This window comes from Dreissena polymorpha, chromosome 5 (assembly GCF_020536995.1).
Source record: "Dreissena polymorpha isolate Duluth1 chromosome 5, UMN_Dpol_1.0, whole genome shotgun sequence".
Lineage (NCBI taxonomy): Eukaryota > Metazoa > Mollusca > Bivalvia > Myida > Dreissenidae > Dreissena > Dreissena polymorpha.
In genome coordinates this window covers 2,507,849-2,520,952 of record NC_068359.1, presented here as the reverse complement: position 1 = coordinate 2,520,952, position 13,104 = coordinate 2,507,849, and the positions used below count along the sequence as shown (strand labels likewise).

The 13,104-nt window shown below is 39.7% G+C and overlaps 1 protein-coding gene across 6 annotated transcripts in view; it reads right to left on the bottom strand.

Moving 5' to 3' along the window:
* The window catches only part of LOC127832256 (regulator of nonsense transcripts 2-like), a 61,044-nt gene that overhangs the window by 25,798 nt on the left and 22,142 nt on the right, over nt 1-13,104 (bottom strand). For 4 of the 6 annotated variants that reach the window (XM_052357589.1, XM_052357586.1, XM_052357593.1 and 1 more), the window contains exons 14-17: nt 11,769-11,861; nt 11,338-11,407; nt 1,311-1,469; nt 744-764 (exon numbers count right to left, since the gene is read on the bottom strand). In XM_052357589.1, coding sequence (XP_052213549.1) covers nt 744-764; nt 1,311-1,469; nt 11,338-11,407; nt 11,769-11,861 — 343 coding nt within the window. The remainder of the gene's footprint in view (nt 1-743; nt 765-1,310; nt 1,470-11,337; nt 11,408-11,768; nt 11,862-13,104) is intronic. The other 2 variants (XM_052357591.1, XM_052357592.1) reach the window with 1 other exon arrangement.

The following is a 13,104-nucleotide window of genomic DNA, read 5'->3' as shown; positions in this document are numbered from 1 at the left end:
TAGGCCTGTAGATCATCTGGAAAAAACTTGTGACCAAATTTGATGAAGATGGAATGAAAACTACTTGAATTAGAGAGCGGACAACATGCTAATGTTTAAATTACACTATGTAACCCCGTGACCTAGTTTTTGACCCGGCAAAGCCCATGTTCAAACTGTGCCTAGAGATCATCTGGATAAAACTTCTGACCAACTTTGGTGAAGATTGTATGAAAACTACTTGAATTAGAGAGCGGACAATATGCTGAATGTTTAAAACGCACTAAGTGACCTTGTTTTTGACCCCGCAAGGCCCATGTTCGAACTTGGCCTAGACATCATGTAGATACAACTTCTGACCAAGTTTGGTGAAGTTCGGATGAAAACTACTTGAATTAGAGAGCCGGCACTTAATACGAACCGACCGACAGACCGACCGACCGACAGACAAGTTAACTTCTATATTCCCCACCTTAACTTCGTTTGTGGGGGTATAACTAAAGACTTTAAATTTGATATTCATATGTCCTTGTAGTGACTTCTATCTTATATACTTTGTATTGATTTTCTAATCACAAACACAACCCTTTTACAACCTTTCAACATGTTTTTTTTAAGAAGGGACAAACGCAAGTTTGACAAACTGACAGTTTTTCTAAAACACAAACACATAAACAAGAACTGAATAAATACAGGGAACAGGAACTTTTCAAACAACATAAAAAATAATAATTACTAAAAGCAAAAGTTTTCATGTTACTTACATTTTTTTGAATTCACATACTCTTAAAATAAGTAAAGTCATATATAATGGTTATTCATCACCAGGTAAATTATCATATAACATAAATGTACAGCAAGGTTTTGTAAAGGCTAGCAACCCACAGCTTGCATCATCTAAATAAAACTGTCTAATTTTCAATCATGGTATATGTTGTTGCTCATAGTTTTATTTTGTCTGAACTGTGAATATTACAAAGCTATTGAAACTACAAGTGAGCTTACAACAAAACTTGTTATCTTATGAAAATTTTTCAGTCATATCACAGCAGTCAGTAAACTTGCACACACTTTTCCTGGGTAAACTGATTAATATTTCTGTCAGAAAGTTAGTAGCATAAGTATGTGCACATAGTAAACCAGTAAGCATACAGGGTACAGAGATGTTTACTTGTTTAAATGAAGGTATGTTTACTTTAATCGGGGAAAAAAACACAAATCAAGAGTTAACAGCCAGAATTTTCAACTACACTGGTATAGTAGTTTTTTGCTCGGTTCATCCCCATTATATATATATATACAACCCACTGGCACCTCAACAAAGGTCTCACCTTCCACTACAGGTGGTAGGAGCTGTTCAGTTGTCTCCTCCTCCTTAACGGCCCCTTCCTTGGCCCCCGGGGACCCCTGATCAGACTTCTCCTGCTCTTCCAGCTGTCTCTGTGTTTCCATCTCTCGCTCAACATCCTCTATATCCAGGCTATCAAGATCTGCAAACAGAAAATGCATGTATGTACGTAAAGTGTCATCCCAGATGAGCCTGTGATATAGTACCATATCTTCTACTTAATAATGTTATCCCAACATATTGACAACAAATTGAAAATCCCTGTCATCATCAGATTTTCCTGTTTATATCATACACTTGTTGTTAAAGTTAGTGTATATTAAATGAGCTTTTTTGACCCATATATTTGACCTTTGACCTTAAAGGATGACCTTGACCTTGACATTTTCCAATTGGGCTAAAAAATCGCTGCTATGTAGTTCTAGGCATTTGCCTTATTCCTAAAGCAGACCTGTTTACCCTACCGATTGCTTCTCAGTAGTATGGAGGGCATCTCTCAGTAGTTTTGGGCTGTTGTCAGTAGTTTTAACCTTTTCAATCATTTTGAGCATTAAAACAAATTTTCTTAAGTAAAATTCATTTTAATTATTAAATACTTACCTGTTATCTCTAGCTTACCCCTTTCCAAGGGAGTTATTTCATCCGGAAAATATTCAAGCGCTGGGAATCGTCCACCTCTATAAGAATCCAAATCAGGTTAAACATAGTACAATGCAACCTAACAGGAAATCAAGAACCACAACTCATCTTTCCTTTACGCAAACATAAAAAGGCGATGAGCGGGGTGGGAGGTGGGACTTACCGATAACAGGTAAGTATTTAATAATTAAAATGAATTTTACTTAAGAAAATTTGTTTTAATATCATAAATACGTTACCTGTTATCTCTAGCTGATTTTGCAGCTGCGGCGGGAAAGTTCGCATATTTTTTCCCATCACAGCAAAACCCATATAGAGGGTTTACAGCCAGAGATAGTAGAATCAAGTCCTCTTATAATCTTTGTTAGTACAGTATAGTACTTAATTCTCGGATGGCACCAGTGTACTTACGCCATAAAAGAAACTACAGTTTGAGCCACTACAAGAGGACCCAACTTATACAAATTGTCTTGTTGGCACTCAAGAGAACGAAGATAAAAAGAGGAGAAGGTGGTCGGATTCCTCCAGAAAGCAGCTTGAAGCACTTCAGATAGTGGGGTCTGATTAAAATAAGCCCACGAAGCCGAAAGAGCTCTTAATTCATGCGGTCTTATCTTAAACATTAAAAAAATCCCTCGATGAAAGAGAAGAATAAGCTTTCCTTATAGTCGAGGCTATCCAACGAGAAATAGAAGCCGCAGACACATCGCCCCCCCCTTTTAATGGAATGAAAAGTCTCTTGCGAGAACCTCGAATAGACTTTACCTTTTTAAGGTAGAACTTCAAAGCCCTGACCGGGCAAAGGAGTCTATCATCATCTTCATGTCCACAAGTTCTAGATAGACTTGGAACTTTGAAGGGTTTGGAAGCCATAGAGGGGAGTTGATTTTTAGCAAGGAATCCTGACTGACACAACAATGTAACAGAACCATCAGAAGAGTCAAAACGAAGATGACTATCCTCGATAGAAAGAGCATGAATTTCACTTCTCCGTTTGGCTGAAGCCATAGTAAGAAGGAAAACGGTCTTCCATGTTAGGAATTGTAATGAAGCCTGATCAAGAGGTTCATAGGGAGCCTTAATAAGGGAACCAAGCACACAAGCTAAATCCCATTTAGGAGCAAGTGTACGAGATACAGGACGACTAAGTTCCATAGCTCGAACAAGTTCTGAAATAGCTGGATCAGCACAGACTTGTGAAGACTTAGTGAAAGCCAATGTATGCGAAATCATAGATCTGTATCCTTTGATGGAACTAAGAGAAAGTTTCTTATCATCAAAAAGATAAATGAGAAAATCCGCTATTCGTCTAGCAGAGGGATTGAGGGGATTAATTTTCCCTCGAAAACACCAATTGGAGAAGAGTTTCCAACGAGCATCATAGACTGCTCTGGTGGATTTTCTCCTTGCCGAAGCAACGAGGGTTGAAGCCCTGACATAAAAACATTTCTTCTGCAAAGATTGCCTGATAACGGCCAGACGTGTAAGTGGAACATTTTTGGGTCCGCATGTAGTCTGCCGCTTTGAGACAGAAGATCTGACCTGTGAGGAAGATTCCTGGGATAATCGTACAGGAGACTGAGAAGATCGTTGAACCAAGATCTTCTGGGCCACCAAGGGGCAATCAGGAGTATCCTGCAAGAGCTCACCCTGATTTTCCCCAATATTTGGGGAATTAGAATGGGTGGGGGATAGGCGTAAGCGTCCAGTTGGTCCCATGCGAACGAAAGCGCGTCGATTGCCCACGCTGCTGGATCGTAAACTGGACTCACATACAGAGGAAGTCTGTGATTGTGTCTGGTTGCAAATAGATCGACCAGGGGATAACCGAACTTGAAAAAGATCTGGTTGGTCACTTCTTGATGAAGTGTCCACTCCGATGGAAGTAACTGGTGTTTGCGAGACAAACCATCCGCCAGGGCGTTGAGGCGACCTGGTATATATTTTGCCAGCAGATGAATGTTGAGTGTTTTGCAAAGAACAAGTAATTTTCTGGTTTCCAGATACAGGGATTGAGAATGTGTTCCCCCCTGTGCCTGGATGTAAGCCACCACAGATGTGTTGTCTGTTGACACCATCACACAAGAGTCTCGAAGATGTGATTGGAAATGAGATACAGCTAGAAATACTGCTCGCATTTCTAGATTGTTGATATGAAGGTGAGATTCCTGATGAGACCACAACCCTGAAATTATCAGACTGAGAGGTGAGCACCCCACCCTTCCTTGCTCGCATCCGTTATTAGATATAATGACGGTTGCGGGGGAAGAAGGGGTACTCCTGCCAACAGAGTCTCCTCGTCTAGCCACCACTGAAGATGAGACCTTAAGGAGGGAAGGATTGGAATCTGTGTTAATAGATTGCCTGGAGACCTATTCCAACAAGCTGAGAGATAGTGCTGAAGAGGACGTAGGAAGAGACGTCCCAACTGCACAAAGTCTGCTACTGAGCTCAGGATACCGTTGAGAGAGAGGAATTCTTGAGCTGTTATATGAGATTGGGACAAAACCCAGTTGACCTTCATCAGAAGGTCTGATATACGTTGAATAGACACTCTGACCCGATTGATGTGGGTCAAGAAATTCATTCCCACAAACGTAAAGTCCTGTGAAGGAATGAGGTCTGATTTGTCTGCATTGAGAAGGAGCCCTAACGAGAGGAGCTCCTTCCAAGAGAATTCTAGGTTGTACAGAAGCAATTGACGATCGAGCTGGTGTAAGAGCCAGTCGTCGAAATACTGAAGAAGAATAATCCCGTGAACTCTGAGGTGTGATCCGACTGCCGACATTAGTTTGGTAAAAACTCGTGGGGCTGTCGCCAACCCGAAAGGCATAGACCGGAACTGGTAGACTTGGCCTTGAAAGGCGAATCGCAAGTACTTTCGGTAGTTGGGATGTATAGGAACATGGAAGTAAGCATCTTCCAGATCCAAAGACACCCCCCAGTGCAGGGGTTTGATGGATTCCCGTATGAAAGAAGGAGTCTCCATTTTGAAAGTTGGTTTGAGGAGATACATGTTGAACACTTTTAAATCTATTACTGGTCTCCAGGAACCATTTTTCTTTTGAACAAGAAAAAGACGATTGTAAAATCCTGGAGAATAAGGATCTTGAACCCTTTCTACCGCCTGTTTTTCCAAGAGCCCGAGAATGGACTCTGGAATATGTGGATGCCGAGATACCAGCTCTATAGGGACGCGAGAAAGTGGAGGCCTTTTTTCGAATTGAAAAGTCAGGCCTTTTGTCACAAGAGAATGAACCCATGCGTCTGAAGTAATTTGAAGCCATCGATTTGAGAAGTGGAAAAGTCTGGCCCCGACTGGTATTTCCGGCATCGGAGGTTGTGGCGGTAGAAAGGGAAGGTACCTAGGGCTGATAAGCAGGAGGTGCGCCCCTGCCGGTAGAAGGTTTGAAATTCCTCTGTCCCGGCTTGGGTTTGCCCTTTTTCCCAGAATCTTTATTAGAAGACTTGTGTGACAAAGAAGGTCTGTTATAGGAAGACTGCCTATTAGGACCTGACCGTGGATTAAAAGAAGGCTTTTTAGAGAAAAGGTTATTTCTCTTAGCCGTCTTGAATGCTGGAACTGCTGGTGGCCTAGAAGCAGGATGCTTAAAGACCCCTTGGCGTTGTCCAGAGTTGTTTCTAGCTAAAGAAGCATGAAGTTGGTCATCCTTGTCAGCTGTAATTGCTTCTTGTATCCTTCCACCAAAAAGAAACCCTGATGTAAGAGGAGCTGTTCTGAGCGAGTTCATACCAGGTTCCAACAGAAAATCTTTAGGTAAAGAAGTAAGGATAAGATCTCTACGAATCCTTAGCATCTCGGACATTGAAGAAGCAGAAGTGTGAGATAAGGCCAGTGTGGTCCGTGAGAGATGAATTAACAAATCACGGAGTTCCTCCGGAACAGATTCCGACCAATCACACACCATTTGTAAAATTGTCGCTAGCATGAAGTCAATTTGGTTAGTCAAACCTAATGATCTACGTTCCCTCATTTCCCAAGTTTCCAACATTGAAAACGGAACAGAAACTGAATTGGAACCACTTGGCATTACAAGAGATAGCTTGCTTATGTCCGGATCTGGAACCGGAAGTTTTGAAAAATCCAACCCAGATGTTGCATGTGGTACAGGAGGTTTGTAACTTTTACTACCTTCCTGGTGTTTTGGATCAGCTAGTTCCTTAGGAATTTTCCATGTTCTCCTCGTTTTGGAATAGTCTTATTAGCTGATTCCAATGATTGAAGAACAGATAGAACAGTAGAACCAATGGGAAGTCGTGGGTCAGGATGAGCCGTCGACTTAATAACCCTGTTGGGATCAAATGTACGAAAAAGTTGTTCTGTCACAGAAATCGTCGCATTTGAAGACAGTTCAGCAGGTCTTGGACAGTAATCTTCACCAAGAGTACGAAACATCAGTTCATAGATCTGACCAATCGGAGCTAAATATTGATCCGTCTCAACATTAGATTCTGCATCTGAATCAGCCTCACTCTCTACAACACCAGCGGTTTGTATAGAATCAGCAGGAACAGAAGTGAGAATATCTTGTACCGGATTGTAATTGTCTGGTAACAGCGAATGATCATCCCCGACGTCAGTAAACTGATAATGTAAACCGGAAGAAGGTAAATTATCAGCATTGACCGGTACAAAATGTCCCGCCGAACTCTGTATCCATAGTGTATCAGGATTCGACAGGGTAGCTGTAGGGGGTACACGACTAGATACTGTAGATGATACCCGTGGTGTTGACACTGACGCCGTAGTAGTGAGATGAGCTCCTGAAGATGCAATACGTGTGGCAGTCAACGTTGGAACCGACACATTTGGCATGGAAACATGCGATTCCATAACGGAACACGATGGTGAACGACTATACGTATGGTAAGTCCGATGCTGTCTACGTGAACGTTACCGACGTCCTCGTTTCCTGCAATGTCGAGATCTGGATCGGCTGCGCTGTCGAGATGTGGATCGGCTGCGATGAGATCGAGATTTTTTGGAATATCGTCTCCGTGAGTGACGACGTGATCGCTTATGAGCGCCGCGACGATGATAACTGCTCGACGAAGAAGAGCGTGTCCAATGTCCACTCCTTGATGAAGACGATGTATTCGACGACAAATCGGATGTAGAAGAATACGTCGATGATGAAGACCGAGTTCTTCTTGACCGGCGATTGGTGTTATCGGTGGCAGGCCCAACTGATGACTGTTGAGCGGTGACCGGACCGGACCTGACCGGTGACCGGACCGGACCGGTGATCAATGACCGGACCGGACCGGTGACCGGACCGGTGACCGGACCGGTGACCGGACCGGACCGGTGACCGGACCAGTGACATGACCGGACCGGACCGGACCGGTGACCGGTGACCGGCCGGTCATATTATGACCGGTTACGTCACCGGACAAAGACCGTAGAATGGCGGCTGCCATGTGGTCTGACATTGATCCAGTCGTTCCATGATCAATGTCGCCGGTATGCATGGTGTGAGTCATAAGATCTGATGACGATCGACTGACAACAACACCATCTAGCCCAGTACCCAGTGACTGACAAAACCGCTGGTCATCCTTGACCAGTGGAGTCACCGGGTAATCAACGTCGGATGGAGGTTCGTTGCGTTTGCGGCTGATCGACGTCCTCCGGCGACCTGCTTTTGTCCATACGTCGTAAGCCCACAAATCGCAAACCGCACATTTGTTATTAAATGTGCAACCGGTACATGCCAAGCAAGTATCGTGGGAATCCCACCTTGCTTTGATATGACCACAAGAACCTCTATCCTGTAAGTTCATTCTGAAATAAAAGAAACAGAAAGAACCTACAAAAGACAAATTAATGATTATAAATTCAAATAAAAAGTTAAACCACAAAATGTAAACACAAAGAACGCTGTCCAATTGACCTCAATTACTTATTGGGGAATAGGCACGAATTCCTCGTGGTTCACGTGCTCATGACGTCATGTACATGAGCGACGATGCAAACAAAGAAACCCAGCAAAAGCAGAAAAATGACAATTACTGCAACAAAAAGTATAGAAATATAAACCGAATGATACAAATAAAAGATAAATAAACTTTATCCTTTTAAACTCCGCCAAAAACACAGTGAAAAGAACACATAAGTCCTGAGCCTAAAATAGGCGTGCACATGGTTTTATCCGGAAAGGAAAGATGAGTTGTGGTTCTTGATTTCCTGTTAGGTTGCATTGTACTATGTTTAACCTGATTTGGATTCTTATAGAGGTGGACGATTCCCAGCGCTTGAATATTTTCCGGATGAAATAACTCCCTTGGTAAGGGGTAAGCTAGAGATAACAGGTAACGTATTTATGATATTAAAACACCATGACTGGGTCACATATCAGTTAAACGGTACATAAAGCATTAGATGAATTTACTTGCTAATAATTAAATCTGTTAAGTGATTTTTTTGCTTTGATTTGTTACATCTTGTGACATTTGGATTGGGAAAATTAGCGCAATAAATCATGAAATTGGAAAAAATAGCGTGATAAACCATGAAATTGGGAGACATTATACATATGATTTTAAGTAACAGAATTAAAATTGTTTTTAAGTGCATGTTATTGTGCTGTTTTGTACTGTTTTGGCAATTGGTCACTTGCCTTAAATAAAGGACCAACTAATTGTGTATAATGAGAATTCAATACTGCTCCAGCAGATGGAGTTTTACTTCTTTATATATTGACAGTATTTTATATTATACAGTGCTGCTTCAATGTCTTCTTACAATGAAGACAATATTTAGTTAATATCCATCCACATGCATATTAAACTTGCAATAATCTATAGATTCTTAAATACACCATTTGATCATAAGCCCTTTAAGAGTAGCTATTAATTTAATTCAGTATTTTTTTTAATTAAATATCAGAAGGGGAAAACAAACAAATATTGACAATCATTCTTCAGTGTTCTTGTTGTGTAAATGATGTATTAAAAGGAGTTAAAAGTATATATTTTATTTGTTTACCATTCAATATCTTGCACTTGACAACCTCAGTTCAATTCTATTTCATTAAACTGTACAGCGTAAGGCCACAACTTTTATATTTCTTGGTTTACAAAACCGCTGACCCTAATTTTTGGAAAATGGGGAAAAAAGTAAAATCGTCTTTTTTATATATTTTATTCCCGACCGCACTGAAAAACGAGTGAAATGAGAAAAAACGATCTAGTTTGAGTACGGTTGCTAATAAAATAAAGTCAGTACAATCAACGATTGGTTCACGTATATTGCAGAGATCGGGATATTTTTCAATGTGACACATTATGTACCAGTCCTTTTATGGGCACTTCTCAAAATTTATTTCGGGTAAAGTTACGGACAATAGACAAAATCAGCGCAAGTAAAATGTCGATCCCATCAAAATTTATTTCCGAGTCTGTGACGCAACCATATTGTTTAACATGTTAATTATATTAAACAACCCCGATATTATAGTAGATAATAAGTATTACCTTGCAATTTGATAATTAGTATAAATAATCAAATAAAACACTGCCATTATTAACGATATATGTGTTCAGGAATTTTATAAATACGTCCGCCATAGTTTGGGAACTGTACAGAAAGTTTGGAAATCGGAACAAATCAGTATATCTCGGAAAATCATTGATAAATGTATTTGTCGTTTCAATGCTAAGGGCCGAGTATTTTTCAGCAAAGGCAAATCGGAACTCAACTTGCGTAAAACACTAGCTCAATTAACCGATAAACTCTCTGGTCTCTGCAAAAGATTCGAAGGCGGAGCTTTGCACATGCTATTATTAAATTTGAGGATTTCAATTGAGAAACAAACACACGATTGGTTCGGCATGTTGATTGCTAGACAAAGGAAGCCAATTTTGTCGCTTTATTGCTTCAGACAGGAAGCGGCTTTCCTTTGATGACGTCAAAGTGTCAATTCACACAGACTGCAAATTTTCGAAAGACTTTAACTGTCTCCTTGTTTACAATTCCAGTAAAAAAAAACACTTGCTAAGATTAAACTTTGGATTAAATTATCAAAATAAAGCAAAAGCGAAGTTGACAAATTTGATAAAATTAATTCAGTTCAAATAAGATGTTTTGCGTTGTAAATCAACGAGTTTTCATGACAACAACTTTAACAAACATTACCGCGACGACGCGGGGATCAATCTACCTCGATTTTTTTCATAGACGATCTCGGAAGTCGAGTAAGAGCAAACACATAATTTGTGTATAAGTAGTTATTCTTATATAAGATTTGTGCAACGGGCATCGCATTGCGTAATGGTTCGCATCGAATTACGGAAATGAAGCGCAGTTTTTCATTTTAATGGGAGAAGAACGCATGTCATGTAATGGAGTGTTTAAAATTGCCTGATGTTACAAAAGGTGCTTTTAGGACTCATTTCATTTGAAGATACAGATGTGTTTCATTGCATAATTTGATTTTGTTGTCTCTGTGTTAAGGTTATAAAAGATATGTTGTCTTTGTTCTGATGCTATTAGTATAAACTTTTTTCCAATGTTTTTTTTCCGACCGCCCGATGGACCATTTTCAAAAATATTTTTTGTAAACCAATAAAAAAAAGTTGTGGCCTAACAAACATAATAAAGCAGAATGTGCATATGCATCTGATTATACACAGATCCACTAACATATAAATCAAATCATGTTTGTCTCTTTCCATGTTCGAACGATACTCATCTTATTATAATAAATGCTTTAACTTTGTGAGTAGACTGAACTCCAATTTTCCAACACTCGTTTCCGTGGCGCACATTCACTGTGCAGATTTCTGATAAATATTTGTTTTGTTTTTTTAATCTCAAACGTAGTACATGCATGTTGCGTTAATTGACACAAGCATTTCATTATTCCCTAATGACCATATGATATCCGTTGTTAATTTGAATGGTATTTATTAATTTCGTCGTTAATTGCAATTTCTCGTCGGCTTGCCGCCATCTTGGACGTGTGTATTCTCCGCAATAGAGAGAGAGATGTGTATACTGAATAGCAACGTAAAATCGCATATATTCTGCTAAATTTGCAAACCAGTACGCAAGTCAGTTGTCGTTCGGTGACAACGCGATAAGCTCGATCAGCACTCGTTCCCCGGGAGGCTTGAATTTCAACGTTTTTTACTACGCAAGCGCCAAAATATGATTGATAAATTACCTGTTCAGACCGAAAATAAGCTAAAGTACGATTAAAAACTGAAATTTGACCATTTTGAATGATGGATCCGTAGTTTTTCAGTACAAGTCCGTAGTGCGTAGTTTAGCCAAATAATCTGTAGTAACTACAGCGAATCCGTAGAAGTAAACAGGTCTGCTAAAGGCAGCGAGAATACCATATTACCTTCCTCCAAGCTTGTGTCTTCTTCTTTGACAGCCTCCTTCTCAGCTGCTTCACTCTCCCTGTACAGGATCTTATAAATAGGGAAAATATGGATTTATTTTATAAGCAAAATGCAACAAAAAAGGAACATTTAACTTTTATAAAAGAATGCAAACATATAATTAATAAAAAGGAAATGCCGTATAACTTACAGAAAAGGAATGCAACAAACAACATTTCTGACATAAGAATACTTTATCCCATCTTCACAGTTATGTTGGAAAAGTAATCACCACTCTGTATTTGCTCTACAGAATTCCAGCTGAAAACATTTCATAAGCCCAGTATAATGATGACATATGGGTTAGTTCATCTTGTTGGCAAATAACACTGTCAAAGTGTACAAGATCGCGCAATGATTAAGACTCAGCTTTCATGATAACACTCCCTACCCCTGGTATGGATGCTTTGAGATCTGGTAGGTTCTCGTACAATGTTCTTGTTTCCTCGTCTTCCCACACTGCTGTGTCACCTTCATACTGAAACTGCAAGGGGCAGATAATAAGTGAACAAATGTTGACTCTCACATTATTTTAATTATATAAGTAAAACAAAGTATTGCATTATTTGACGTCAATTACTCTTAAAAGTTAAGATAACTGCATATTTTGGTGAGCTACTCTGTAACTGATAGCCTTTTAAATATAGGATCAAAAAAAAAAAAACAACAACAAGAGCTGTGTTTGTGAAACACAATGCCCCCTACTGCGCCGCTTTGAAGTCATATATTTGACCTTTGACCTTGAAGAATGACCGTGACCTTTAACCACTCAAAATGTGCAGCTCCATGAGATACACATGCATGCCAAATATCAAGTTGCTATCTTCAATATTGCAAAAGTTATGAGCAAGGTTACGTTTTTGGACAGACACATACAATGACAGACAAACACATACTATGACAGACAGACAGACAGGCCAAAAACAATATACCCCCGATCCGGGGGCCATAAAAAGCAATAAAATGTACAATTTTGTGACAATGTTTTATTCCAACAAACAAATAACAACAATCTTAAATAAACCGTAACTAGTTATATAAATATTAAAATTCTAACAAGAGTGCCAAACTGTCACAAGATACGCCCCTTCAAAGGTTTTAGACACCATGCTCAATGCTTGAAATGCACTTAGTGACTTCGAGACCTAGTTATTGACCCGGCATGACCCATATTTGAACTTGACCTTGATATCATTTAGACGTAACATCTGACTAAATTCGGTGAAGATCAGATGAAAACTACTTCAATTAGAGAGTAAACACCATGCTATATGCTTTAAATGCACTAAGTGACATCGTGACCTCCTTTTTGACCCAGCATGACCCATATTTAAACTTGACCTACATATCATCTAGACACAACTTCTGACCAAATTAGGTCAAGATCGGATGAAAACTACTTCAATTAGAGAGCAGACACCATGCTAAATGCTTGAAATGCACTAAGTGAGCTCATGACCTCATTTTTTGACCCTGAATGACTCATATTTGAACTTGACCTACATATCATCTAGACACAACTTCTGACCAAATTAGGTGAAGATCTGATGATAACTACTTGAATTAGAGAGCGGACACCATGCTAAATGCTTTAAATGCACTAAGTAACCTCGTGACCTTGTTTTTGACCCGGCATGACCCATATTCGAACTTGACCTACATATCATCCAGACACAACTTCTGACCAAATTAGGTAAAGATCTGATGAAAACTACTTGAATTAGAGA